The following is a 24,509-nucleotide window of genomic DNA, read 5'->3' on the forward strand; positions in this document are numbered from 1 at the left end:
GGTGACGATGGTGGGCTGTAATGCCTTAGGAATGGTCAAGCTCCGGCCTCTTACTTCACCATGGGAAGTCGCGATCGCGCGACGGGTCTCCAGCCCAGCCCAGCTACATGGCAGGCTGTGTTGGTCTTCGGCCTTCACTATATAGACATACTAGACCCCCATACACACCTAGACAAGCATAGTCGGCACACAGGATAGACCGTGTGAGTAAGCACAGACACACCAGACACCCTCCCCTGCACGCTCCCCGAGGTATGCTAATCAAAAGTTGACAAGAACGTGTATGGGGGGTTGGTTTGAGTTCGGGGATTCTGAAGTTATGCGGCAAGGCGCCGTGCGTGTGAGCGCCGCTTTGAGCGCCGCGTGTGAGCGCCGCTGGACTGGCTGCCTCGCTCGGGCACCATTTACGCCTCGGGTGCCTCGGAAAAAGGTTCGCGCTGACAACCCACCACTCCACCAGAGCAATGGCACACCAACATGCCCAGAGCCAGAACGGTAGTTGCGTCTGCACATGCAGCCTTACACCCAACAATTTAAGCACACAACCTTGTTGACTGCATCCAATTCCCTTGCCGCAAGCGTACCTTGGCCGCACTTGTCAACACGCTCCCTCACATCACATGACACCCCAAGCCGCCTGGCGGCCCGCCCCCGCCCCCGCCCTCACCACCGCCGTGCGCGCCACCGCCTCCTGCCCCTCCACCATGCGCTGCCGGGCCCGGCCCTGCCCCTCCCACTCCTCCGCCTCCTCCTTCTCCCCCGAGTCCCAGCGGCAGCACCGGGGCCGCCGCGCCCGGTGGCGGCGCCCCCATCAGCCCCATCATGACTCCCAGCTGTGGTGGCTCCATGCCCATTCCCAACCCCATGCCCATGCCGCCCATGAACAACCCCATCGGCGGCGGCGGCAACGCAGCCCCATTGCCACCCCCGCCGCCACCCATGCCGCCACCAGCTCCGCCGCCGCCTCCCGGCGGACCAGGGAACATGGCGCCGGGGACCATCGGGAAGGGCAGCGGGCCCAGCACCAGGTGCCCGGGCGGCGGCGGGCCCATCATGCCCATCATGCCCAGCAGCCCTGCACCCGCGCCGCCGCCACCTGCGCCACCGCCACCACCTGGCCCGCCGCCGCCACCGAGCCCTGCAAGCAGCTGTTGCAGGTCCGGCATCCCGCCTTCACCACCACCACCTCCTCCTCCTCCTGCACCACCTCCGGCCCCGGCCCCGCCGCCGCCGCCGCCACCAGGACCGCCGCCGCCGCCGCCGCCACCGCCGCCAGGCTGGGCCCCCATAGCCGCCATGGCCAAATTCATCATGAGGTGCATGCCCAGGTCGCCAACCGCCTGAACAAACTGCTCAAGCTCCGGCGGCGGCCCGCCACCGCCGCCGCCAGGCCCGCCACCACCTCCACCACCGCCGCCGCCCTCCTCGTCACTATCGCTGCCGCCGTCGTCACTGTCCGCGTCTGTGTCGCTGTCGGGCGGGTGCAGGTGCGGGTGCGGGAATACGCCTGCGGCGGCGCCACCGCCGGCGCCGTGGCCGCCGCCGGCCGCCTCGTCATCATCATGATCCAGAGCCATGCCCAGGAAAGCCTGAAACCCACCCACTTGCCCGCCTCCGCCGCCTCCGCCCTGCGCCTGCCCGGCCGCGGCGCCACCGGCGCCGCCCGGACCGCCGCCAGCGTTCCCAGCAAGCGCGTTGGCGCCGCCAGGGCCCTGCAGCCCAACTCCCGGCATTCCGGCCGCGAACTGCGGCCCCCCAAACATCTCAGCCACCGCCACCGCCGCCATCACCGCCGCCGCCGCTGCCGCCGCGACTGCGCCGCCAGGACCATCACCACCTCCGCCGGGACCACCCCCACCCCCACCACCACCACCACCACCACCACCATCACCACCAACACCACCACCACCATTACCATCACCACCACCGCCACCACCGCCACCACCACCACCACCACCACCACCACCACCACCACCACCGCCGCCGCCCAAGCCCGCCAGCATGCCAGGCGGGATGCCGATTGGGCCGCCGCCGCCGCCGCCGCCGCCGACCCCGACACCTGCGCCGCCGCCGTCGCCGCTGCGATTTCCATCGGGGGGGCTGAACGACAACGTGATCAGCTTCATGCCGACTCGCGTGTGCGGCAAGCCAGCCACCAGTGCGTCGTACAGGGTGCGGCTGACGCTTGTGGCGTCCTGCAGTTTGGAGTCCGGCGACGCGGCTGAAGGGCCGTCATCGTGAGCATGAGCATGCACCCGCGCGTCCGCGCGTGCAGGTTGCGGCGCCCGGTGCAGGTGCCCATGCCCTTGCTGGCCGGGCGGCGGCGGCGGCGGCTGGTGCTGCTGCTGCTGCTGCCGCGTGCGGCCGCGGGTTGCGGCGGCGGGCCCGGCCGCCTGCGCGGCCGCGGGCCCCTCCTGCGTCTGCAGCGACGTGGAAGTGGAGAGCGGCTCAGCCTCCGCGCCGCCGCGGCCGTGGCGGCTGCCGCCGCGCCCACCTCGGCAGCTGGCGCTGGCGGCGCCGCCACGCCCGCCGCCCGTCTCCGAGCGCCGCGCGCCCGTGGAGGCGTCTGTGTCCCCATCCGACTCCTCATTGGAAGCCCCCACGCCGTCGCCCACAGTGCCGGCCTCCATCCGGCCGCGTTTGGCGCCTCGGCCGCCGCCGAGCATGCCCATGGTTGATGGCGGCGGCGGCGGTGCCATGGCCATCGCACGGGACGGGCCCGCGGCGCCGGGCACTGGCGAGGCGCCGCCGGCGCCGTCCGTGCATGCTGCTGCTGCAGCCCGTGCCGAGGTCCGCGTCACGCGCCGCCGGGCGCCGCTGGTGCCGCCGCCGCCGTCCTCGGCGTTCGCGGCCGCGTTGGGTGCAGCTGCGGCCGCAGCGGCGGCGGCTCCGGAGGCGGAGGCGGCGGGCGTCGCGCGCCGGGACCTGGCGTCGCCGCCACCCGCTGAGCCGCTGGGGACGCCCGCAGCTAGGGGGCCCCCGCCGCCGCCGGCGGCCCCGCCTGCCACGGTGGGGCGGGGGTCGCTACCGGTGGGGCCCGCTGCCCTGGAGCCAGGCACTCGGCGGGGCCCCAACGGCGGCGCCGTGCTATCCTGGCTCTGCAGCGTGAAGCACCTGCGGCAGCGGATACCCAACCGAAATGCACAAGTGTCTGTTGGCGGACTTGCAACGGGAGTTTCACCAAGCCCGTAAGCTGCCCGCCCACGCGCTCTACTTCCGTATGCGCAGCACAGGCCCTTCCCCAACGGTCTCCGCATCAGGCGTTGCAGCCCCGCCGCAATGTGTGCTCCCGGGACCCCCGACCCCTTGGCCTCTGCCCCCAGTCCTCATGGATACACCGCAGTGCAAACACCCGACACACCCGTGCCGCTGCCTGTCCCTGCCCCTGCCTCCCAGCCCCTGCCTTCCGCTGTTTCGTTGGGCTTGGGCAAATAACCCCGCCCCCCCTAACTTGGCTCGCGTTTGGTCCTGGAATGTACCACCACCACCCTCTGGCACGCACGTCTGGTCCACCACCATGTGCAGCTTGAGCCACTCCAGGCGGCGCAGGCGTGTGAGGCAGGTGAGGTGCGGCACGTGCGCGTCCCACAGGCCCTGCACCGTCAGCGTCTGCAGGCAGGGCAGCGACTGCCGTGTGGCGGGCGAGGGCGGGGAGGGCAGAAGGCGGAGAGATGGGTGCGGGGTCAGTGGTTTTGGGTTAGCCGAGGCAGGCAAACGCAGTCGGGTGCGGCGCTGGCCCAGGTCGATGTCGCACGTTGAAGTCCACCTGCATTGTTCGTTTGTTCCAGTCCACAGCTGCAGTGCAAAACCCGGCTGCCGCCACCGCACCCTCCTCCTCACCTCCAAATGCGACACCACATGCGCCATGGTCCCGTGCGTCTCCGCCTCCGCCGCCGCCTCCAGCTCTCCGCGAGCCCCCAGCGCGCCATGTCCTCCCCGCGCCGCGCCCCGCGTTTGCCCGCCAGCCCCTGCGCCTCCCGCAGCCCCCCTTCCTCCCCCTGCCCCCGCCCCTGCTTCTCCTGCTGCCCCCGCCGCCCCCGCTCCCGCCGCTACGAGGCCCCGCGAGGGCGGTATGGGCAGCGCCAGTGCCTCGAGGCGCGTGAGTCGGGCGATGTGGTGCATGTCCGCCAGCAGGTGCCCGCACGCCAGGCTCATGTGCAGGCGGCGGCCGGGGTCGGGCGAGAAGGCCTCCTGCAGGCTCAGCTGCGCGCCAGGAACGGAACGGAGGTGGGTTGCAAAGATTGGTACAGAGGCGGGATGGGTGGGTGGTGGATGGGTGGGTGGGTGGATGGATGCGTGGGTGGATGGGTGGGTGATGCCGTACCGCATGAGAGGGAGGCAAACTGTGGTGCGGAGCGAGGCCGCCGCCGATGCCGCAGCAGAGGACAGGACGCAGGGAAGGCAGGGCTGCGCCCACGAGGTACCAGGCCTAGGGAAGGTGCGACCGACACCCGCCTACGGCATGCGCCTTCCTCACAGCGCTCTCCCCCTTCGCCCGCCTCCCTCCTTTCCCTGCCCCTCAACTACCACCACCCCTCCTCCCTCCTTCCTGTCCCCCTTCCCCCCCTCCCCAGCCCCCAGCCCCCCCCCCACCCCCCACCCAGCCCCCCCCCCCCACACACACACCCACACACACCCACCTCCAGCAGCTCCGGGCAGCTCTCCACCAGGCGCTGCATGCTGCTGGCGGCGATGGTGTTGCGGAACAGCGCCAGCCGCCGCAGCGCCGGGCCCGGCGCCAGCTGCTCCAGCGCCGTGAGCGCGCACGAGTGCAGCGACAGGTGGCACAGCTGGGGCAGGCCGCGGCTGGAGCCTGCGGGGTGCAGCGTGGGGTGGCAGTGGGGGCGGGGCGGGTCAGGTCAGGGGCGGCACAGGGGCGGGCGGGGCAAGTGAGACGGGTGGGGTAGGGCTTCACCAGTCTAGTGCATGAGGCCCTGGGATGGATGCGGTTAGGAGCCTTTGGACATGAGTGGCCACAGCCGGAGGGGTGCGCAATAAGCAGCAGCAGCACCACCACCAATTGACAAGGTCTGTGGCTTTCGCCGCGGCGCCCCCCACCCACCCCGCAGGCTCATGTTCTGCATGTCCAGCGCCTCCAGGCCCTCGGGCAGGTGGTCCACCTGTGCGGCGGCGGGCAGCCAGCAGGCGGGCGTTGCACGAGTATCGGTACCTCATGAGTATCGGTAATGCGGTGATGTGGCAGTAGAGAAGGCAACCGTGGTGCTGTAATGGGTCTCGGGTGGCATGGAGCAGCAGGAGGGGGCGCTGGCGAAAGGGGCGAGCAGATGGGGGCGAAGAGCGAATCCAGGAACGGTACGACACGTCACGACACATCGCGACCGCTGCGCATGACGACGGCCGCGCAGCGAGCACGCTTTTCAAGGATGCACTAAAAGAACCCCCCCTCTTGGCCAACGTTGCACAGCTCCTACCTGCACCACCGCCAGTCGGCGCGCCGCCGCCGCCGCGGCTGCAGCCACCGCCGCGGCGCCGCCTCCCTGCTGCTGCTGCTGCTGTTCGTTGACTCGGTTGGCCAGCGACAGGCGCTTCAGCGAGGGCGGCAGCAGCGGCCCCAGGGTGTCGGGCAGGGGGCCGTGCAGCACCAGCTCTGTGGGGCCGGCCGCTGCGGCGGGGGTGGGGCCACTGGCCTGCTCCTGTTGCTGCGGAGCGCAGAAAGCGTTGGAGCGACGAATGGAGCGAGTTGGGCTGGGTCAGTAAGAGGCCGAGTAGCATTGCCCTATCGTGACTAATTTCCCGTGTGCTACAGAGCACAAAGGCAGAAACACTTCGCGTATGTGTGTGTATATGTGTTGTAGAGCACAAGGAAAACCCGTGTGTGTGTATGCGTGTGTGTGTGTGGTGGAGCAAGGCCCGCGGAGCGCCGCCTGTGAGCCCCTCAACGCACGTAGCCCCGCCAGTCCCGCAGGCCTCCTTTGCGACCACTTCGGGCCCCGCCAACCAACCGCGCGCCTCCTGGAGCCCCCCCAACCCGCCATCTCACAGTGAGAACCCGGTTGCTGACGTCAAACGCCTCCTTGTCCCGGCTCCACAGCTGCGAGCGTGAAACATGCAGCAGATGAATCGGTGTCAGCCCCAAGGGAAGGACAGCGGAGGGCGACAGGACAGGCGGCACGGATTGCCAGCACATGTACCAGGCCAGCACATGTACCAGACAAGCCACCGAACAGAGCCCCGCACGCCCTCCCAATCCCTAGGCGTCCTAAGCCCGCCGCACCTGCAGCCTCCGCAAGCAGCTGCGTGCGGCACCAGCAGCCCGTGCGCCGCCGTCAGCGGCTGCCCCGACTCCGGCCCCGGCCACCGCGGCCCCACCCACCCCAGCCGCGGGCCCCGCTCCGCCCGCTCCTGCTAATTCGCCAGCAGCCGCGCCCGCCGCGCCCGCTGCTGCTCCTGCAACCACTCCTAACCCCGCAGCCGCAGGCAGCTCCGCTCCCCGCTCCTGCTCCTGGCCCTGCCCCTGCTGCTGCACTACCACCGCCTGCGGCTGCTGCTGCGGCTGCTGCTGCTGCTGCGGCTGCACGGCTATGGCTGACAGCACCTCTGTGGCGACTGCGGGGTCGTCCCAGCTGGCGTGCAGCATGATGAGCGAGCGCACAGGCAGCGCCGCCAGCAGCGCCCGGATCTGGCCGCCCAGCGAGGAGCTCACCTGAAGGGACAAGGCCGGGGGCCGGGGGTGGGCACGGCGTGGGCACGTACACAAACCGATGATGTACCATACGAATGCGGCACACTGCTTGCTTGCACAGCCTGGTTGCACGGTGTCGACCTCACACGGTTCCGGGGTCATGTGTGCGGCAGAGTCAATCAGCAGAGGAGCACACACGCATCACACACACACGCACACACGCACCTGCCCCATGCCGCATATGTCGAGCGATATCTCGTCCCCCGGCGCCACCGGCTGCACCACCAGCAGCTGTGCGGCGTCCTCCAGCAGCGTGTTGCGCTCGCTGTGCCGGACCTGCGTGCGGAGGGGCGGGGGGGGGGGGGGCATGGAGGGGGAGGGGCGCGGCAGGTCGGGTTTTGGCGGGCAGGCCGTGTGGTGCTGGCACGTGCGTCGGTGTTCGCCATTGGTTTCTTAGGCTGCCCAGCCCAGTCGATTGCCCTGGTACAACAGGTGGTGCGAATCTGACTGCACGCACCATCACGCGCATGTGGCGCCCGGGCCGCAGCACCGGCGCAGCTGCCTGCCCTGCCGCGCCCGCTGCCGCTGCCGCTGCGGGCGTGGGGCTCTGCCGTGCCGCTCTCCCTCCATCGCCGCCCTCCGGCCCCGCTCCCGCGGGGCCCCGCCGCTCCGCCGCCAGTCCCGCGCCTTCCGCCCCCGCTCCTGCCCCTCCTGCTGCTGCCGCTCCTGCTGCTGCCACTCCTGCTGCTGCCGCTCCTGCTGCTGCCACTCCTGCTCCTGCCGCTCCTGCTACTGCCGCTCCTGCTGCTACAGCCGCCGCTCCGGACCCAGGCCCGGGCCCTGAGGCGGGCGATGCCATGAACTCTGCGGGTGTGGAGGTGCATGTGAGGTGCAGGTGCTGCAACCCCGGGTGCGCCGCCAGCAGGTGCTGGCCCATGGGCAGCCAGAAGGGCGCCGTGCCCGTCACCGTCAGCCGCGTCAGCAGAGCCAGCTTGGACAGCAGCTGCAGTGGGGGGAGGAGCAGGGCGGGGAGGTGGGGGGTGAGAGAAGGTTGTAGGCATGGCCAGTACGCATCAAGAGACGTGACGATGCAGGACAGGCGCGGGGGAGGGCGGGTAACAAGGGGCTGAAGGCACAGTTACGATAGTTCTCGACGGAACGGGACGGGGGGCAGCGGTGCCCGCGGCAGCTCAGAATGTTTGCAGCCACGACCAGACAGGTTTGCTGCCATGGTGGCAGCGTTCCTCCATGCCCATCCACACCCACCCTGAGGCTTTCTGACGATGATGGGACTTTTTCGCTGGGCTCGTGCACATAACCTCTTACTCCCGCCCCTGGCGGCCCCGCCCCTCGCGGCCTCGCGGCCCACCCACCGCGCTGAGGCGCCTCCAGGCCGGGTACACGCGTGTGGCGTACTCGTACTCCCGCGCCATGCGGCCCTGCATGAGCATGAAGGGGCCGGGCGGCTGCGGCACGGCGTGCGCGAGGTCGGGCGCCGGGTAGCCGTCCGAGCGGCGGTGCCAGTAGATAGTGCTGGGGTCGTCCTGAGAGGCCGGGTGGATCAGAGGGGACAAGGGGGAAGAGGTGATGGAGAAGGGGTGGAGGGGACGGGGAACAGCTTTCTCGGCCCTGCACATGCCCACGCATCCCATCATGCCATCACCCACACGGCCACCGCCACCCACGCCGCACACAACCCGCCACACACTCAGTGGAGCCTTACATTCGTTGGGCGCGGGCAAGTAACACACCCCATTCAAACCCCAAACACACACACGCCACGCCACGCCCACCCCAACCCCAAAACACACACGCCACGCGCTGGCACCCACCAGGAACAGCTCCAGGTGCTGCAGGCTGCCCGCCAGCGCCCCCAGCGGCTCCAGGTCGCTGGTGGTGAGCTGGTTCATGGGCAGCAGGTCCAGCCGCGTCAGGTGGCGCAGCGCGCCCAGGGCGGCCAAGCCGCAAGGCCGCGGCACGTGCGTTGAGTGCGGGTGGGCGGTGGAGGCCGGGAAAGGGGCGGTGGAGGTCGAGGGGCCCGGGAATGGGGCGGAGGCTGGGGAAGGGGAAGGGGCGGGGGAGGAGGAGGGGCCGGGGGGCGCTCCACGCAGGTCGAGCGGCACTGCCAGGCGCAGGTATACTAGGCCCTGTGTGTTTGGGTTAGTAAAGCAGAAGGGGCACGGGGATGACAAACGTGTGTTGCCATGTTGCGGCTTCGTTTCGTTTCGTTGGCTGCAGTGGTTGGGGGAGCTGCTCTAAGGAGGTGAGAGCGGCGGCAGTGAGCCACGGTGGTTGGGTGCCAATGGCTGACGCACGGCCACCCGCCCGCCCACCCAAACACACCTGCGGTCCCTCCCGCTTGTCCGCGGCCCCTCTCCCCCGCTGCCGCTTTCGTCCCTCGTCCCTCATGCCGGCCCCGCTGCTCCTCCCCCCTCACCGGCATGTGGGTCAGGAAGGACAGGTCCAACAGCGGCTCCGGCGGCCCCGAGCGCCGCCGCCGACCACCACCACCACCCGCTCCACCTCCTGCACCGCCTGCGCCACCCAGCCCTAGTCCCAGTCCCCCGGCAGCGCCGCCTGCTCCTGCTCCTGCTCCACCAACGCCGCCACCTCCTCCATCACCGCCTGCCGCCGCGCCGCCGCCGCCTCCCTCCTCGTCCTCCGGTAACTGCAGCGCGTCTAGCAGCATTGCCGGCAGCCCCAGTAGCTGCAGCAGCGGCGCCCCGGACCTGGATTGGACCAGGGAGGTGCAGGCGCCGCCAGTCACTCCGTTGGCAGGCATGGTGTGAAACTGATGCGTTTGTCAGCACGCCATGCGCGCCAGCGGCCTAGCTTAGCCCATAGCACTCTCGTGGCGCCTCCAAAATCCCCAAGTCCCTCCCAGTGAGGTGCTCCCCCCCCGCGCACCTGCGTCCGTACTTGTCCCGGTACCGCTGCCGCTCCTTAGCGACGTCACTGCGATTTATGTTGCAGCGCAATGCCAGCTTTGTGATCCGCGATAGCCGCACCGACTCAGACTCAGCCGCCGCCGTAGCCGCCGCCGCCATCGCGTCAAGCGCAGCGCTAAGCCGGCGGCTGCGCCGCCGGCTGGCCGCACTGCTACTGCCACCCCCACCACCGTGTGCCGCCACAGCGGCTGCAGCCACGGCAGCTGCAGCGGCGACGGCGGCGGCCTCAGAGCTGGGCCCTGGCCCCGCGCCGCCGTGTGGCTGGTCCGCCGCCTCCCAGCGGTGTGACCCGGGCCGCGGTGGCCCCGGCAGGCGCACGCGGTCCACCACCCCCTGCGTAGGTGTCACACGGGTCAAGGAGTGCTGGGTGGCATAGTGGCGTTCCAATTGTGCTCAGCTGCTGCCCCTGTGGCCCCGTGCCAGTGCCCCGGTGGCCCGGTCCCCCGCGCCCCGCTGAGCCTCAGCACAGCACATCCCAGGAGAGGTCTGCATGAGCAGTAACAGGCATGAGTCGCTCCTACCTGGAAGTGCGGCATGTCATCATACTTATCCAGGACCAGAAGCAGCGAGTTGGCGCCCTGTGTTGTGTGTGATCCAAGGAGTCTAGTCAGATTTCCTGGAGCTCAGCCTCGAGCAAACCCCGTGCCACAAGTAACCGCACTTGCCGGAAAGGCCTGGACGGAGCTTTGCAGATCCAGTAACACCGCCCGGTGCTCGTCCGGGACGATGAACATCAGCTCATCAACCGACCTGTTGCGCGCCGGTCAGGGACTTCAGGGATTGAGTGAACGTTCATGCGGCATGTCGTGTCGTGTCGTGACCCTAGTCAAACCCGAGGTAGATGGACCGGCGCGAGCGAAGGACGCGCACGGTTTGGACGAAGTCCGTGAGAGTGAGCATTTAAGCTACGAGTTCTATTTGGCACTGCGGCTTCTGCATAGGGCACCGTGCACCGCCCGAGGGCCGAGGCAGATCCTAAAACCTAGACGCTCCCCAGCTCCGACCTACTCACCTCCCGAAGACTTGGCGAAATTGCCGACTGACAAGCCGACTCCGCAAGCAGCTCCCCAAAGGCAGGTGCTGGCAAACCGTCTGCGATGCCCCAAATTTATGAGCGACGCGTCAGGGAACGAGGTAAACGATGGTAGATTCTGCATAGGCTCCCAACCGTCCTGCTTTCCAAGGCTGGTAATGGCCTTCGGGCTCGGCATGTACAAATTGTTGAACAATTGGGGCCGAACACTTGAGCAGAAGTTGGGTCCGAAGCAGCACCACTCGCCTCCAGGCAGTCGCCCAGATCATATATGTGAGTCGCGGAGCACCCAGGCCCAGGCGCGTCTTGTGCACTCGCGTCCGGTGCTCCACCTTCACGCTTTACTCTCTTTCGCGGTGGCATTTTCTTCTGTATTGCTTAAATTTTTAGTTTGCGTGCGTTACAGAGCCTCAGTTCAAAAAATGCAGCAGCTTATTGCAATGCATCCTTACAGCTGTCAGCTTCAAGCGTATCTTATGTATGCATAAAACGGCCAAGCGGACATCAATCAAGTTGAACCACAAAGGTGTCTATCGGATGGGGCTGCCCATCTGTGCCCATGTGGGCACAGTGATGTAGGTGCGCAGGTCAGGGAGGAGTCAGGACAGTTGAAGGATGGGAAAGGGAGGGAGGGAGCCAACGGCGCAGGAAGGCTTGGTAGGGAGGGAGGGAGGAAAGGAGGCAGACCTCTCTGCGGGTGGGCAGACCCGGTCTGCAAAAAGTCCATCACTTCGCATGTGATGGCCGGGTGCTGGGACTGTCCCCTCTGTTACATCCGCATTCATAAGTTCGGCATGGCCTGCGTCAGTCATGCACATCTGCACGCGCCTCCTTTGCGATCTCTTCAGTGCTAGCCCTCGTACACCATTCCGGTAATAGGCGTACACCAAACGCATTGATGCTTTGTGTTGGAACGCGGTGAGCAGGGAGGTGAGCGCGAGAGAGCCTTGGTCCTTGGATGTCCCCGGTTGGCTGAAATGTGACAGACTGACAGTCCGCGGCGAGGGTGGGCAAACCCTGCAAACCCATTGTAAAGCATTCGTGGAACGCAGAGGACGCACGTACACAACTTGTATGTAAACAACTGCGCATGCTTGCCAACGGATTAGGAGCCATATGCTTAGGAAGTCAGCACCGGTCAGCACGTCAAGTTAACCGTACGCCCGTACCGTGGCCACGTGCTGCCCGTGTCGCTGTTTCAATGGGCGGAATGTTTGCCCCCCGACCAAAATCAACGCCCCGCCACCCTCGCATGACAGCCTGCCCACACAGAGTGCACACCAAGCTCAATCGGACCTCCGCGTGAATCAACAACATGGCAAGGACTGACCCGCTACATCCACTCCCTCGTCCCGCACACCTCCTGCTACGGTACGTAGCTGCCCTGGATTATTTAGCCACCAAGCTACTTCACACTCCGGGCCGGTCGTACCAGGCAGCCGCGCTAAGCCCCTCACGCCGCGGCGGACTTGACTGCCGGCGCCGGCGTCGCGTCCTTGGTCTGATTGGCCTTGGCGGCGGCGGCGGCGGCGCCATCCGCCTGCGAGGGCGCGGGCGCGGCAGAGGGCGCGGCGGCGGGCGCGGCGGCCCCCTCCACGGCGGGGGCGGACGTGCCAGGGCGCACCGACTGTGGAGGATTGTCAGGACAAGACAGGGTGGGCGGACGTCAGCGCTTCGGCACCACCGTGCATGGTGTTCGGAGCTGGCCTGTCAGAACCTGGGGCGACGCAGGGTGTGCCGAGTCCCTTGCATGTAGCGCGTGGACCCCGCATTCGTGCGTGAGGTACCGCAACTGCCCCTCGCTCCGCCCCCAGCCTCCGCAGTCCGCACCTGGTAGCGCGGCGAGGAGGCGCGCAGGATGCAGAAGGTGGCCCAGTAGTAGAACAGCAGGATACGGGCCTGGCTGGCGGCGCGGGCGGGGATGGTGGACTTGTCGAACGACAGCCACGTCAGCACCTGCTCGCCGGTGCGCATGCCGCCGCCATTGGCGTCCGCGTCGAACTACAACACACCCAACAGGGGCGCAGCGGGCGAGGACATGAGGGAGGTGAGGTGTGGTTTGCGTCTTCTTTGACACGGTGGTTGGGGGGAGAGACAGGGGGGAGGTGAGGTGAGGTGAGGTTTGTGTCTCCTTTGACACGGTGCGCAGTAGCGACAACGCGATGCAGTTGGCAAGCGCAGGCGTGGCTGCTTGTTTGCACAGGTATCCGTTTACACAAGGTAGGCTGCTGGCTGGAAAGGCAAGTTGTAAATATGCAGCAGCCGCAGCCGCAGCTCAGCAGCTGTCAGCCGCGCTCACCTGGAGGCCGGGGAACTCGTTGACGCACAGCGCCTCGAAGGCCTGCTTGATCAGCGAGGCGCGCGGCAGCCACTTGAACAGCGCGGGCACGTTGTCTGCGTGGGTGCGGGAGGGAGGGCCAGCAACAGCAACAGGATGCGTGCGTGTGTGTTTGAGAGCACGAGGTGAGGTAACACACACATACGGTAATTGTGCTTTGTTTCGCATGCGTCTTTTCTAGGGCCACGAAACACTTCCCACGCTTCCAGAGCCTCCCACGGCTCACCCGCGTTGACGTAGTAGCCTCCGAACACGATCCACACCAGCATCACCGCGGGCCCGATGGCCATGGCGGCCTCCGTGCTGGGCGCCACACTGCCCACCGCCAGACCCAGAGCCTGTGTGCAGGGCCGAGGCCACAAGAGCCAGGTGCGGTGGAGAGGAGGGGCGCGGGGAGCGAGGACGCGCGCACAAAATGCTTGCAGGATGGTGGAGGGGCGAGAGCTGGTAGGAGGTTGCGCAGCTGCTGCTGCCACCTCCTGTAGCAGCAGCCATGGGCTCTTGCCTCCTTGCCCAGACCGGCCCAACTCGTCCTATTGCTATCTCAGCTCCATGCCACGCGGCACGCGGCATGCGACACGCGTCATGTCGCACCTGGCTAGTGAAGGACTCGAGCGTGAGGATGCCCAGGAACTTGGCGAAGCGCGGCAGGCTGGGGTGCAGGCCGCACACCGGGTACACAATCGCACCGAACAGCAGCGGGAACAGCGCGCCTGTGCGCGCATGTGGTGGTAGTGGGGGGTTGGTTGTTGGGGTTGTGGATGGGTTTGGGAGGTAGTCCTGATGGCCGATGGAGGGTTTGACTGAAGCTCAGACCAATCGCCCGAGCAAGTCAACATCGAGCAAAAGCGCGCAAGGAAGTTGCTCAACTGCCTCCTGCGCCCACGCGCCCCTGCGCCATGAGCAGCCGAGCAGCGCCACACACACACACACACGAGCGGTGCACTCACCCACGGGCAGCTCCGCCGCCAGCTTGGCAGACAGGTAGGACAGGATGCTGTAGGAGCCGCGGGCCCGCTCGCGCGCCACGATGGTCCGCTCGCGCGGGAAGATGTTGAGCGTCTTGACCAGGCTGGCCATGGCTGTGTTGATGGACGCCACCTGCGGCAGGAGCGACAGGAGGTAGGGTACCGGTACTTGTGGGAGAGCAAATGAGCACCAAGAGCACTTCTTGCCGCCCGCGTATACCGTACATGATGGCGCCATGTGCGGTAGCCACACAGCCGCCCCGGCGTCTTGGCGAGCCGCCCCAGCACTCCCTAGCAAGCCCTCCCAGCCTTCGCCCCCCGCCTCCACACAGACACACGCCCGGCCCTGCCCGTCCGCCTGGCCGGCTCGCCTGCAGCAGGCCCATGCGGTCCTGGATGTTGCTCTGGCCGCGGCGCATGCGGAAGAAGATGGCTCCGAACACCACGGCGGAGGACAGGTTTGACATGGCGCGGGCCACGTTGGTGGCCTTGTCACGAACCACCTGGGGGCGGTGGAGGGCACGACACACGTGAATGCGGACGCGGGGCAGGCGGCTAAGCAGCCCTCGCCTCACACACACCAAACACACACACACACACACACACACACACACACACACACACACACACACAGCTCACACGACGCCCCGCCCCGCGCACCCACCTGGCGCCAGGAGCGCACCAGCAGCAGCCGCAGCTGCCGCAGCGGCCCCGCGCGCGGCAGCTCCGCCGCCCGCCGCATGACCAGGTCCGTGCTGGCGGTGCGGCGCATCATGTCCTTGCTGCTGGCGGCCTTCTTGGCGGCGGCGGCCTTGGCGGCGGCGGCGGCCTCCTTGGCCCGCCAGGCCGACACCAGCTTGTCCAGCCGCGCCCTGCAGGCCATCACAACACACATGTGCGACGGTGGAATGCACAAAACTTTCGCGTTTTTGGGACCAAGGTGGGAGGGCCAGGCCCAGGAGAGGCCCTGGCCGCCCTGCCCGATCCCAACCCCCATATCACCGCTTGTGCACAAGCCCTGGTGCCCCGCTTCCCGGGACCCGGCTCTTTCACGACATGCAAGTACGGTGTAGCACTTGTACGACCGCACGGCGGCACGGCTCCAGCCTGCACACACACACACACACACACACACACACACACACACACACACACACACACACACACACACACACACACACACACACACCCGCACACCTGCTGTCTGCCTCAGCCTCGGGGGAGGCGAAGTCCAGTGAGATGAGGTCCGCGAGGAACTCTGCCGGGTTGAAGTGCTCGGGGCACACGTGGCCCAGAGCCTCGAAGTGCGCCAGAGCCTGTGCGTGTGGTAGGATGTTTGTGTGTGTGTGTAGGATGTGGGAATGGGTGGGAGTTGATTACGACATCCTCAGTACGGGGCAAAGAGCAATAGGGTGAGGAGGAGGGAGAGGAGGGAGAGGAGGGAGAGGAGGGAGAGGAGGGAGTGGAGGGAGAGGAGGGCGAGGAGGGGCGGGATCGCGTTGGAGTCCTCGCGCAGCCGTGCGAAGGCGAGAGACGGGATGCGTTCCCTTACGATGGGGGCTGTGAAAACACACAAACACACACGCCACGCACCTGGTCGGCTGGCCCGCTGTACACGGGCTGGCCCTCTGACAGCAGCACCTGCGGGTGCGGCGTGTGCGGGGTGCGGAGTACGTGCGCGCGGCATGCGGTTGGGGGTTAACGTTGAACCAATCCGGTTGGGGGGAGCTTAGGCGCCTGGCTAAGGCGGAAGAGTATGGATATGCCATAGATCTGCTCGATAAGGACGGCAAGGCGTGGGCAGCCGCTGGAAGTAGCACAGTGGAAGCCTTCAAACCGACCGACCTCAAACCCAAACCGCCAACTACCCACCCAACATCTCTTACCAGGTCGTCGAACATGGCGAAGATGGAGGAGCGGGGCTGGTGGATGGAGGCCACCACTGTGTGGCCGCTGGCTGCCAGGCCCTTGAGCGTGGACATCACCTGGTGCGGCGGGGAGGAGGTGCGGTAAGATTTCGTGAGGTTGAGTGAGGCTGAGTAAACATGGGCCCTGGTTGACGCCACGAGAGAGACGCAGCAGTGGGCGCGTGTGGCACTGCAGGGCGACCAGGCGGACCAGGCGGACCAAGCGGATGCAGTGCACAGCTTGGGCGTGTGACTGGTCCTGAGGGGTGAGCGGGGGGCCCAGGGCGCCAGACAGCCCCGGCGCCAGTGCAGCACCGGTCAGCGTGACCCACCACTGAACACAAACCAACGCCCCCCCCCTCCCCTCTACCTGTGGGCCTAACAGACGTCACGCACAGCACGGCCCCGGCCCCGGCCCGCCCCCCCTCCCCTTCAGTGCATACTGTACCGCTTTTCCAATCATCTTTGCACCCTCCCCCCCCGTCTGTGCACACACCCCGCCCCCAGCCCCATCCAGCCCCATCCAGCCCACGCCCCCGCACCTTCTCCGCCTGGAAGCTGTCCAGCCCGGTGGTGGGCTCGTCGCAGAAGATGAGCGAGGGCGAGCCCACCAGCTCACAGCCGATGGACAGGCGCTTCTTTTCGCCTGCCGGTGAGGGGGCGGGCGGGTGGATGGGCTTGGGCAGCTAGATGGGTAAGCGATCTTTTTGGGGGAGACTGTTGGGCAGCCCCGACCCGCCCCCGCCCCCGGCCTTGGCTTCCTTCGCCTCACCTCCGCTCAGGCCGCGGGTCTTCTCGTCCCCCACACAGGTGTCGATGGCCTTTGCGAGGCCCAGCACGCCCACCTGTGAAGTGGGGACGGCGCAGGGAAACAAGAATGCGCGGCGATGGTGTTGCCGTACGTACAGTGTTGCGGCCGCGGCGCGGCGGCGGCTGACAGTCAAATGTGACGGCACGCTCATGCGTGCAAACACGCGCGCGTTTGGCCTACCCAGCATATTAAGAGACACACGGCCCGCACACAATCACACTCACATGCACACGCGCCCACACACCGCTGCCTCGTCCCCTCCATTTCGGATTGTTTTGGCTCCCCTCCCTTTCAAAACCACCCGCTTTTGGAATTGGATTAGACTACCCCACCGCACCAGTTGGTTGACGTAGGCCTCCCGCGCCTCGGCGCTCATCTGCTGCGGCAGCCGCAGATCAGCAGCCATCTGGAGCGTCTGTGGGGGTACAGGTGTGCGTGCGTGTGTGGGTGTCAGGGAGCAGAAGTGAAAGAAACACATAGGAACTTCACGGTGTTCGGGAGCACACGGAAAGGAATGTAGGTAGGACAGCTTTTGTGCACGGATGTTGGTGTTGCAGCTGTTCCGAAAATGATCCGGCGGTACGATAAGGCGGCATGCGACATGGGCGCGAACAGGGCGTGTGTGTGCTTGTGCACGCGCCCGTGTGGGCGGCGCGCGTGGCCCCAGGCGCTTGCATCCGCGCGCCCTCTGTCGTTGACCTCACACGGTATTGCCGTCCTGCTGCCTTCCTACGCCTAAGTAGTACTTGCGGAGCCCACTCGTCGCAACCTGACACGTCCGCAGACCCCCCCCCCCAGCAAACTCCCCACCACCGCAACCCCCATCCTCATCGTGTCTTAGTCTCGGCAGGGTTGCGACTATTCTGCGCTCATCTAGGACTCCGCATCAACCATTGGAACGCGGTGGATGTAATGCTCCCCGTCCACTAAAGGGCAGGGACGGGGTAGAACGCTTCCAACATGTCAGTTCCACTGAGCCGGAAGTTGTTGGCGCTAGCTGACTCATGTGCAACTACTTAAAAGCCGTAGTATGTAGCAAACTGTCAAAACCCCCCAAACCCTAAAACATTCATTTTAGAACCTGAACATCCATCCCCAATTCCAAACCCAGCCCCTCACCTCCTTGACGCTGAGCATGGAATAGAACAGATCCTCCTGCTGCACAAACGCCTGTGGGGGAGCATGTGCATGTGAGGGGCGTGTGCGGGTGAAGCGGTTCTGCTTGCGCCCCCACTCCGCACCCAAACATACAGGGGCGGGCCTGGCATAGCCATCGCCCCTCTGGCCCTCTGGCCCTCTGGTAAGCCCTCAGCCCTCAGGCCCCCAACCTGCCGCCACCACTGCGGTACAATGTAGCATGGGGCCGAAACCCCCCGACCCCGTGCCCCGACCCTCACCCCCGCCACACACATACACACCTGGCGGTGGCCCGCCTCGTCAGCCGGCATGCCATTGACCAGCAGGCTGCCGGTCAAACTCATCTTGGATCCAGCAGGCACGCGGCCGGCTAGGGCTGTCAGCAGGCTAGTCTTGCCACTGCCGCTGGGACCCATCAGGCCCACCAGCCTGAGGGGCGGACATGGAGTTCAAACACAGGGGAGAGTGATCCAATGCCGTGCGTGGCACGCATGTGACGGATGGCTAGCGCATGTGACGGATGGTTATTCTGAGCCCGGGTATCAAGGAAAGGCCAAGGCTCACAGAAAGGAGCAGGCGGTGGCGGTGGTGTGTGGGGCGGGTGCGCCTTGCGCGCGTGTCACACACGCTCTTGACCACGCCTAGACGTCACGTGGCCCGCGCCTGACTCCCCAAGGCACCCGCGTGAGGCACCCGTCATCACCCGCCAGCCAACCCACCGGCCGGGGCGAGCCACGCCGGACACGCCCTTGAGGATCTGCTTGGTGCTTCCGTCCTTGAGCTTCAGGGTTTGGTTCAGGCCGGTCCATGAGAGCTCCACCGGCTCAACCACCTCGCTCGCTAGGACTTTCTCGAACTTGGCTTCCAGCTTCTGCTCTGAGTCCGACGAATGCAGCTTTGCCTGACGGGCATTGCGCCTGCGACCCGCGATAGCTTTTACGCCCGCAATCGTCAAGCCCAATGGCACGCCGATGTGCGGAGGGGCACAGATTGCCGCAGTACCCAATAGGAAGCCTATCATGACTGCCTAGCTTGTATGATGTCAAATTTGTCGGTAAATGCGGATGCGTTGGCAAAAAAGACGGTTGCAAGTCTCGGTGCACTTCTTACGCAATTGTCCAAATGGGCTTGTGCTGCCTAGCGCTTTACAGAATTTGCAGTGCAGATCTAGCTATAGGTTTGAATGCGGCCGGGCCGAAGGGCCAGCCGCGAAGTTCCGAACCGCCATCTCGATGCGTTGATCCGGAAGCCCGTGGGCGAGGCTCGGGTTGCCCAGCTATTTGCAATTAGTTTACACCGGACTTTCAGTGCATCTTGAAAGCACCCATGGCTCTTGGCCGTCGACACACAACACCGCTTGCACTTGTACCGCCGCGGTGCGCCCTGGCTCCTGCCAGGTCTCCATATCCACGACACACACATCCTGAAGTGGCGACCACCTCTTTTAGTTGCGCGCTGCTCGCGCCGCCGCCACTACCTTCTCCAGCCTTGCGGCCGCCTCCTCAACGCTGTCCTCGCACCCAACATAGCCCCGCCGCCGCAGCTCCGACGTCAGGGCCGTCACGAGCCCCACAACCGCCGCCACGTCCCTCGACGCTGCGCCTGCGGATGACGATGCCGAAGGCGACCGAGCCGTAGACTGCGATGAAGAGTTCGAGGCTGATCCGGCGGACGAAGACGCCTTGTTATCGCCCGAGCCCGCGGCGCGGAACGGGACGGCCGCTGCGGCCGCCGCCTCCGCCGCGGCGACAGCCGCCACAGCGGCGCGAGCCCGTGCGGTGGCGGCGGCGGCGGCCGCCGCTGCCGCAGCGGCGGTTTGGGCCACGCGCACCGTGCGCTGCGGTACCTGCTCTCCTGCCAAGGCGTAACGAAAGGCACTGCCCGCCGCCGCTGCCGCCGCTGAAGAAGACGCACCGAACGACGTGGAAACAGACGCCGCACTGCTGCCGCCCGCGTCCCGGCCGTTGCCGCTGCTGCTTGCACCCTCGCTAGCACTCACCGAGCCCGGCTCCTCAACCCCCGAACCGGACTCCAGCCCAAACTTTGGTTCTGACCCCGCAGACGCGAGCGAGGCTGCACCGGCTGGCGGCTGGGCCCTGTCCGAAGCGCCCGCCGCTTCTCCCCACAGGTCCGCTCCCTCCATTGCTCCATCGGCAGCCGGCGAGGGCGTCGGCGGCAGCAGGCTTGCGGCGGCGCCGCCCCCAGCCTGCAGCGCCTGCAGCGGCCCAGGCAGCAGACCGCCTGCGGGGCTGAGCAGCCCCATCAGCGCCCCCCGCGCGCTCTCGGAGTCATCTGCAAGACTGCGAGCCACCTCCAGGTTCATGCCCCGACACACCCGATCCGGCGGCTCCGCTCCGCTCGGCTCCGGCTCTGATGCCGGCTCGGGTTCCGGAGCGGTTGCAGGCGCAGGTACCTGTGTAGTTGTGGGCGCTACTCCCTCCGTGGCAGTTGCATCCTCCAGCGACAAGCCAGCCACAGGCGAGGCGCTGCCACCGCCCTCCTCGAGCCCTGCTGCCTCCGAAGCCGCCCCCGAAACCGCCTCCGATGCCTCAGCCGCCCCTCCTGCCTCAGCCGACCCTGCTGCCGCAGCCGCCTCAACAGGCGCGAATGCTGCTGCTGCTGCCGCCGCCACCGCTGCCTCTGGCAGGTGCTCCGCCTCTGTCTCGCCAGCCTCATCACCTGGCAGCTGCGCAGTGCGCGTGCGGCTGAAGATGCGCCGTAGGCCGGCAGCATCCTCCGGCCCGCCCGCCGCACCAGCGCCGTCGTCACCGCTGCCAAGCGATCCCGCGGAGGCAAGCGACACGGCGAGCACTGGGTCCGTCGGAGGAGGAGGAGGCGGCGGCGAGTGGGGAGGCGCGACTGTCGCGTTGGTGGCGCCGTCGCGAGCGGTGAGGTTGTCGCTGGCAGCGGCGATGGTGGCAGCGGGTTGGGCTGGCGGCGGCGGCGAGCTGGCGGCCGTTGCAGTAGCTGCTCTAGAGGCGCTGCCCACCGCGTTGCTGCTGCTACTGTCTGTGCTGGTGTTACTGCTGCTGTGGGAGACTGGCGATACAGCAGGCGTGGCAGTAGCAGCAGCAGTAGCAGTCCCATGCGCATCACCAGCGGCAGCGGCGCTAGTTGCTGCAGACTTCACGGCTGCTGTGCCGCTGGGCGGGTCGCCTCCGCTGGCGCTGGTGCTGGCGGTGCGTGCCGTGCTGCTAGGCCCGCTGCTGCTGCCTTGCCGCCCGCCCACTCGTCCTGCGGGTGCTGCTGTTGCTGCAGCCGCCGAGGCGGAGGCCGAGCCGGAGCCCGAGCCCAAGCCTGAGGCCGAGCCTGAGGCCGAAGCAGCCGAGGCGCCTGCGCCTGACGTGGCTGTGCTGCATGCGCTGTGCTGGCGCACCACGCGGGCTGCCAGCTGGCTGTCGCCGCGCCGCACCCGGTACAGCTCGTCCTGCAGCAGATCTGCGAGGGCGCGGGCAGGGAAGTGGCGGCGCGGGGCGTGGACGTGGGTGTTTGCGAGCATCCGATGGGGGTTGGGGTGCACTGGTGGATACGTGGGGCCTGAGTGAGCGGCTACCGTAGCGCAGCGTGGGGACAGCACATGCGGAAAAAGACAATCAGACATCGGCTGAGGAGCCCAACCGAGATCCAAGTGCGGGGATCCAGCGCAACACTCAGCACGGGACTAGTTGCCGCTGCGTGGCAGGCGCCCCAATAATTCCCCTCCCACCGCCACCTCCGCCACCACCACTCACGGATGTAGATCTGCAGCTTCTCCGCTAGGGCCACATTGTTCTTGCCTGCACGCCCACGGGCCGCAATGCTCACACATCAGTAGGCGTTGCAGCTAAAGCACACTAGACATCCCTGCAAACCCGTTGTTCCCCGGGCTTGAAAGCGCGGCCTGCAGCACCCGCCCACAGCAGCCTGGGCGGATGCCTGTAGGCCACCCAGTGCCCACGGGCCCACCTCGGGCGATGTTGCGGTTGAGTGCTTGCGACACCAGCCGCCTTGTCTGCAGCAGGCGGGCACAGCGCAATGCAGCCGGCAGGAACATCAAACGAAGAAGAGTGGCAACATGAGAAAGCTGCCTGGTATTGGCTCGTGTGTACTGCAACCGTCCACGGAATCTGGCACGCACGCCGCAGCCAAACTATGTACGGTGGCCAGGTTGACGCCACGACCGACCCCCTCACCCACTAAAGCTGACATGCGAAGACAAACATGTACATACAGACATATACAGTATGGTGGCATTCTCCTTTCCCTTAAGCCCTCTAGCAACATAAACACCCAGCCGTTTGCGCACCTGAGACTCCAGAGGGTCTGGCGCCGGCCCGCCCTGCGTCGCCCTGCTACTGCCACCACCGCCCCTGCTGCCTGCCATGCTGCCTGGCGCTGTGTAGCGGCTGCCGGTGCTGTTGCTGCTACCACTGCCACTACTGCTGCTGCTGCTGCTGCCGCCGGAGCTCCGTCGCTGCCCCTGTGCCGAGCCCGGGCCGGGCCCCGCCCTCATGCCAGAGCCCTGCTTGTACTGCTCCAAGTTGTCCAGGCGAGCCAGCAAGCGCTTGCTGCGCTGCGTGCAAGCTTGAGCTGTGGATTGCAAATTATAGTTGTGGTTGTGTGTGCAGGGGTTGGCAACGGGTGTCAGCGGCATTTGGTTGCCGAGGAGGTTGGTGCCGGTGAGGAGGGTGCGGCGTGCGGCCACCCAACAGCGCTATCACAGACCGATGGACTTGCAAAAGCGAGCAACGCACCTATCTGCAGGGACTCTTCCTTTTCTGCCTCCAGAAGTCTGAGCTGCGCCTCCAGCAGGGCCTCAGCAGACTGGCGCAAGGCAGCTTCCGATGGAGCCCCGGTGCTGCCCGAGGCCACGACCACCGCCCGTCGTGTTCCCTGGCGATGCGTTTGCCATTGAAAATGAGCATGATGCATAAGTGGACGAGGTGTATTGCCACCACGATGCAAAACTAAAAGGTGCGCGCGCATCCTTGTGAGTTATGCAGGTTTCTGCACATGAACATATAATAGGTTAATATTGTTTGGGGATGACTTAAAAGGTGATTGTCATGGATGGTGATTTGTGCCAGCAGCCCCATTCACTGGCCATCGGCCGGGCAGCGCCCAGGGCACCTGGGCCCACCCTGCAGGCCCCCGCCCCCGGCTTCCATCTTGCGCGGCTGACCTCGCGCCCTGTGTTCATGTCATCGCTGCTGGCTTTCTCACAGACGGCAGTCGGCCAGTCGCCCCAACGTCATGTGGCCCAAGCGGCACCGCGGGCGCGGGCCATGCAAGGGGCCATGCAACTAACGGAGCAGGAGGGTCAGAGGCAGAGTGCGGGCGCGGGGCCGCGGGCTGGCATAGGCATCATGCCTTGCCTTGCCCCGGAGCCGCAAGGGATAACCGCACACCGGGCTCACAGCAGCTGCGTTTCACTTTGTTACATTCGTTGGACACCCCACTTCAGATGTGGTTCTCGTAATCCCACACCAATACCATTCAATCTGCGGCTCAACCCACGTACACAATCGCCGTGGCCGGCCTGTCACGACAGCCAAAGCGACACTCACACACGCAACAGGCACAGCGGCAGCGAGCGTCTCTCAGCACGGCGGCCCAGCGTTAGGAGTGCGCGACTTCACGTAACAAACAACACCCATCCCCCGTACCCTTTCCATCGCACGATACCCACTCCTTATACCCATTTCCATCGCACAGCACCCACTCCTAACCGGACGTAAAAGGTCCGGGGTCACTGCGAGCGCAGCGAGCACAGCGTGCCAGACGTCCCCAACCATGCATCCCCCCTAGCATACCCCTCGAAAAGAGGACTACATGGCCAACCAACACATGGACACGGGCCGTCCTGCGCGTGCTTGAAACCACGTACGATTGCGTGCAGCGCTGCCGGGGCCCATGCCGGACCAGTCGACAATCGACATCGTATTGATTATTGCCAGCCAGCCATCCAGCGGCGACCCACCCTTACTACTTGTGACCTAATTAGTCAGGTCTTGTGTACCGTGCATTCTACCCAGGCCAGTGGCCACATCCAAGTACGTCCCGTCTCATGCAAATCAAATAAACCCACAGGCGCATGCAGCAGCATGCAGTGCAGGAAAGAAAGAAACGCGCTGGCAGCTAGCCCTGCATGCCCCATTGTGATGTCCTTAGGGTCCGTGAGCAGTCGCACACACACGTCTGCCTGTCACCGCACTATGGGAGGCAGATCACCTCCCGCGGCGCGGCCCCACCATAGCAGCCGTGGCGGCCACAACAACTGCCGTTTACCGATCAGCCGTGAGCCATACGGAATGCAACGCACTAGAGAAGCTCCTTGTAACGCGCGCGCGTGGAGGATGGCGCGGAGCGCCGTTGCTACGAATGTGCACATGCCACCGGCCGCGCGATGCGGCGATAAGAAGTTGCGCTCCAAATTTGGATGCGTTCTGTACCGTGTGCAGCTTGGGGGAGCCCCAGTCAGGGTTCCAGTCCTATCTACAGATGTCCACAGCATTCCGAGGTCGTCACACACGCCACACACTCCTAGCAAAGTGTTGAACACACACGTTACTTTAGGCAAAGTATTATTATAAATTATTATCCTCACCCTATTATTATAAATCAAGACCCTTCGAAATCAAGACTCGAAAGCGAGCCACGCAGGGCAAGTGGAGACAGAGCCCAGACGCATGCACGCACACGCAACATAAGCACGTACACACCCATACCTATGTGTGCCCACGCC

General features: G+C 66.1%; 3 protein-coding genes across 3 annotated transcripts; all 3 read right to left on the minus strand.

Moving 5' to 3' along the window:
• Positions 1-56: 56 nt before the first annotated feature.
• On the minus strand, positions 57-11,092 carry CHLRE_12g547350v5 (uncharacterized protein). The gene is made up of 18 exons (XM_043068904.1): positions 10,871-11,092; positions 10,604-10,683; positions 10,257-10,341; positions 10,113-10,169; positions 9,551-9,924; positions 9,081-9,372; positions 8,476-8,790; positions 8,017-8,187; positions 7,161-7,646; positions 6,869-6,979; positions 6,236-6,664; positions 6,002-6,052; positions 5,433-5,660; positions 5,063-5,120; positions 4,641-4,813; positions 3,841-4,203; positions 3,503-3,627; positions 57-3,114 (listed from the first exon to the last, which is right to left on the minus strand). Exons 1-18 carry the CDS (start codon positions 10,985-10,987, stop codon positions 612-614), a joined length of 6,018 nt encoding a protein of 2,005 aa, XP_042919074.1. The 5' UTR covers positions 10,988-11,092; the 3' UTR covers positions 57-611.
• A 289-nt stretch (positions 11,093-11,381) lies between these two features.
• On the minus strand, positions 11,382-18,962 carry CHLRE_12g547300v5 (uncharacterized protein). Its single transcript, XM_043068902.1, has 17 exons — positions 18,505-18,962; positions 18,067-18,214; positions 17,768-17,818; positions 16,986-17,063; positions 16,610-16,682; positions 16,380-16,483; positions 15,817-15,915; positions 15,524-15,571; positions 15,128-15,246; positions 14,595-14,802; positions 14,302-14,433; positions 13,913-14,063; positions 13,557-13,675; positions 13,189-13,300; positions 12,924-13,018; positions 12,455-12,625; positions 11,382-12,251 (listed from the first exon to the last, which is right to left on the minus strand). Exons 1-17 carry the CDS (start codon positions 18,804-18,806, stop codon positions 12,078-12,080), a joined length of 2,184 nt encoding a protein of 727 aa, XP_042919075.1. The 5' UTR covers positions 18,807-18,962; the 3' UTR covers positions 11,382-12,077.
• Positions 18,963-19,064: 102 nt separating this feature from the next.
• CHLRE_12g547250v5 (uncharacterized protein) lies at positions 19,065-22,782 on the minus strand. Its single transcript, XM_043068901.1, has 5 exons — positions 22,519-22,782; positions 22,071-22,354; positions 21,731-21,776; positions 21,517-21,561; positions 19,065-21,223 (listed from the first exon to the last, which is right to left on the minus strand). Exons 1-5 carry the CDS (start codon positions 22,694-22,696, stop codon positions 19,230-19,232), a joined length of 2,547 nt encoding a protein of 848 aa, XP_042919076.1. The 5' UTR covers positions 22,697-22,782; the 3' UTR covers positions 19,065-19,229.
• Between the last annotated feature and the right edge of the window lie 1,727 nt (positions 22,783-24,509).

Source organism: Chlamydomonas reinhardtii, chromosome 12 (assembly GCF_000002595.2).
Source record: "Chlamydomonas reinhardtii strain CC-503 cw92 mt+ chromosome 12, whole genome shotgun sequence".
Classification (NCBI taxonomy): Eukaryota; Viridiplantae; Chlorophyta; class Chlorophyceae; order Chlamydomonadales; family Chlamydomonadaceae; genus Chlamydomonas; species Chlamydomonas reinhardtii.

Bases quoted from the DNA above. Each gene is read 5' to 3' on its own strand.
- CHLRE_12g547350v5 (XM_043068904.1), bottom strand. From the start codon at position 10,987: ATGCCACCGCGAAAGAGAGTAAAGCGTGAAGGTGGAGCACCGGACGCG. The intron at 10,684-10,870 runs GCGAGTGGTGCT...GGGGCATCGCAG, and splicing joins ATCTGGGCGACTGCCTGGAG to ACGGTTTGCCAGCACCTGCC. The intron at 5,121-5,432 runs GTAGGAGCTGTG...GCCGCCGCACAG, and splicing joins GCCGACTGGCGGTGGTGCAG to GTGGACCACCTGCCCGAGGG.
- CHLRE_12g547300v5 (XM_043068902.1), bottom strand. From the start codon at position 18,806: ATGATAGGCTTCCTATTGGGTACTGCGGCAATCTGTGCCCCTCCGCAC. The intron at 17,064-17,767 runs GTGAGGGGCTGG...GTACCCCCACAG, and splicing joins CCATGCTCAGCGTCAAGGAG to ACGCTCCAGATGGCTGCTGA. The intron at 15,572-15,816 runs GTAAGAGATGTT...CCGCACCCGCAG, and splicing joins TCGCCATGTTCGACGACCTG to GTGCTGCTGTCAGAGGGCCA.
- CHLRE_12g547250v5 (XM_043068901.1), bottom strand. From the start codon at position 22,696: ATGCATCATGCTCATTTTCAATGGCAAACGCATCGCCAGGGAACACGA. The intron at 22,355-22,518 runs GTGCGTTGCTCG...TGCAATCCACAG, and splicing joins GGAAGAGTCCCTGCAGATAG to CTCAAGCTTGCACGCAGCGC. The intron at 21,777-22,070 runs GTGCGCAAACGG...CGCCTGCTGCAG, and splicing joins CAGACCCTCTGGAGTCTCAG to ACAAGGCGGCTGGTGTCGCA.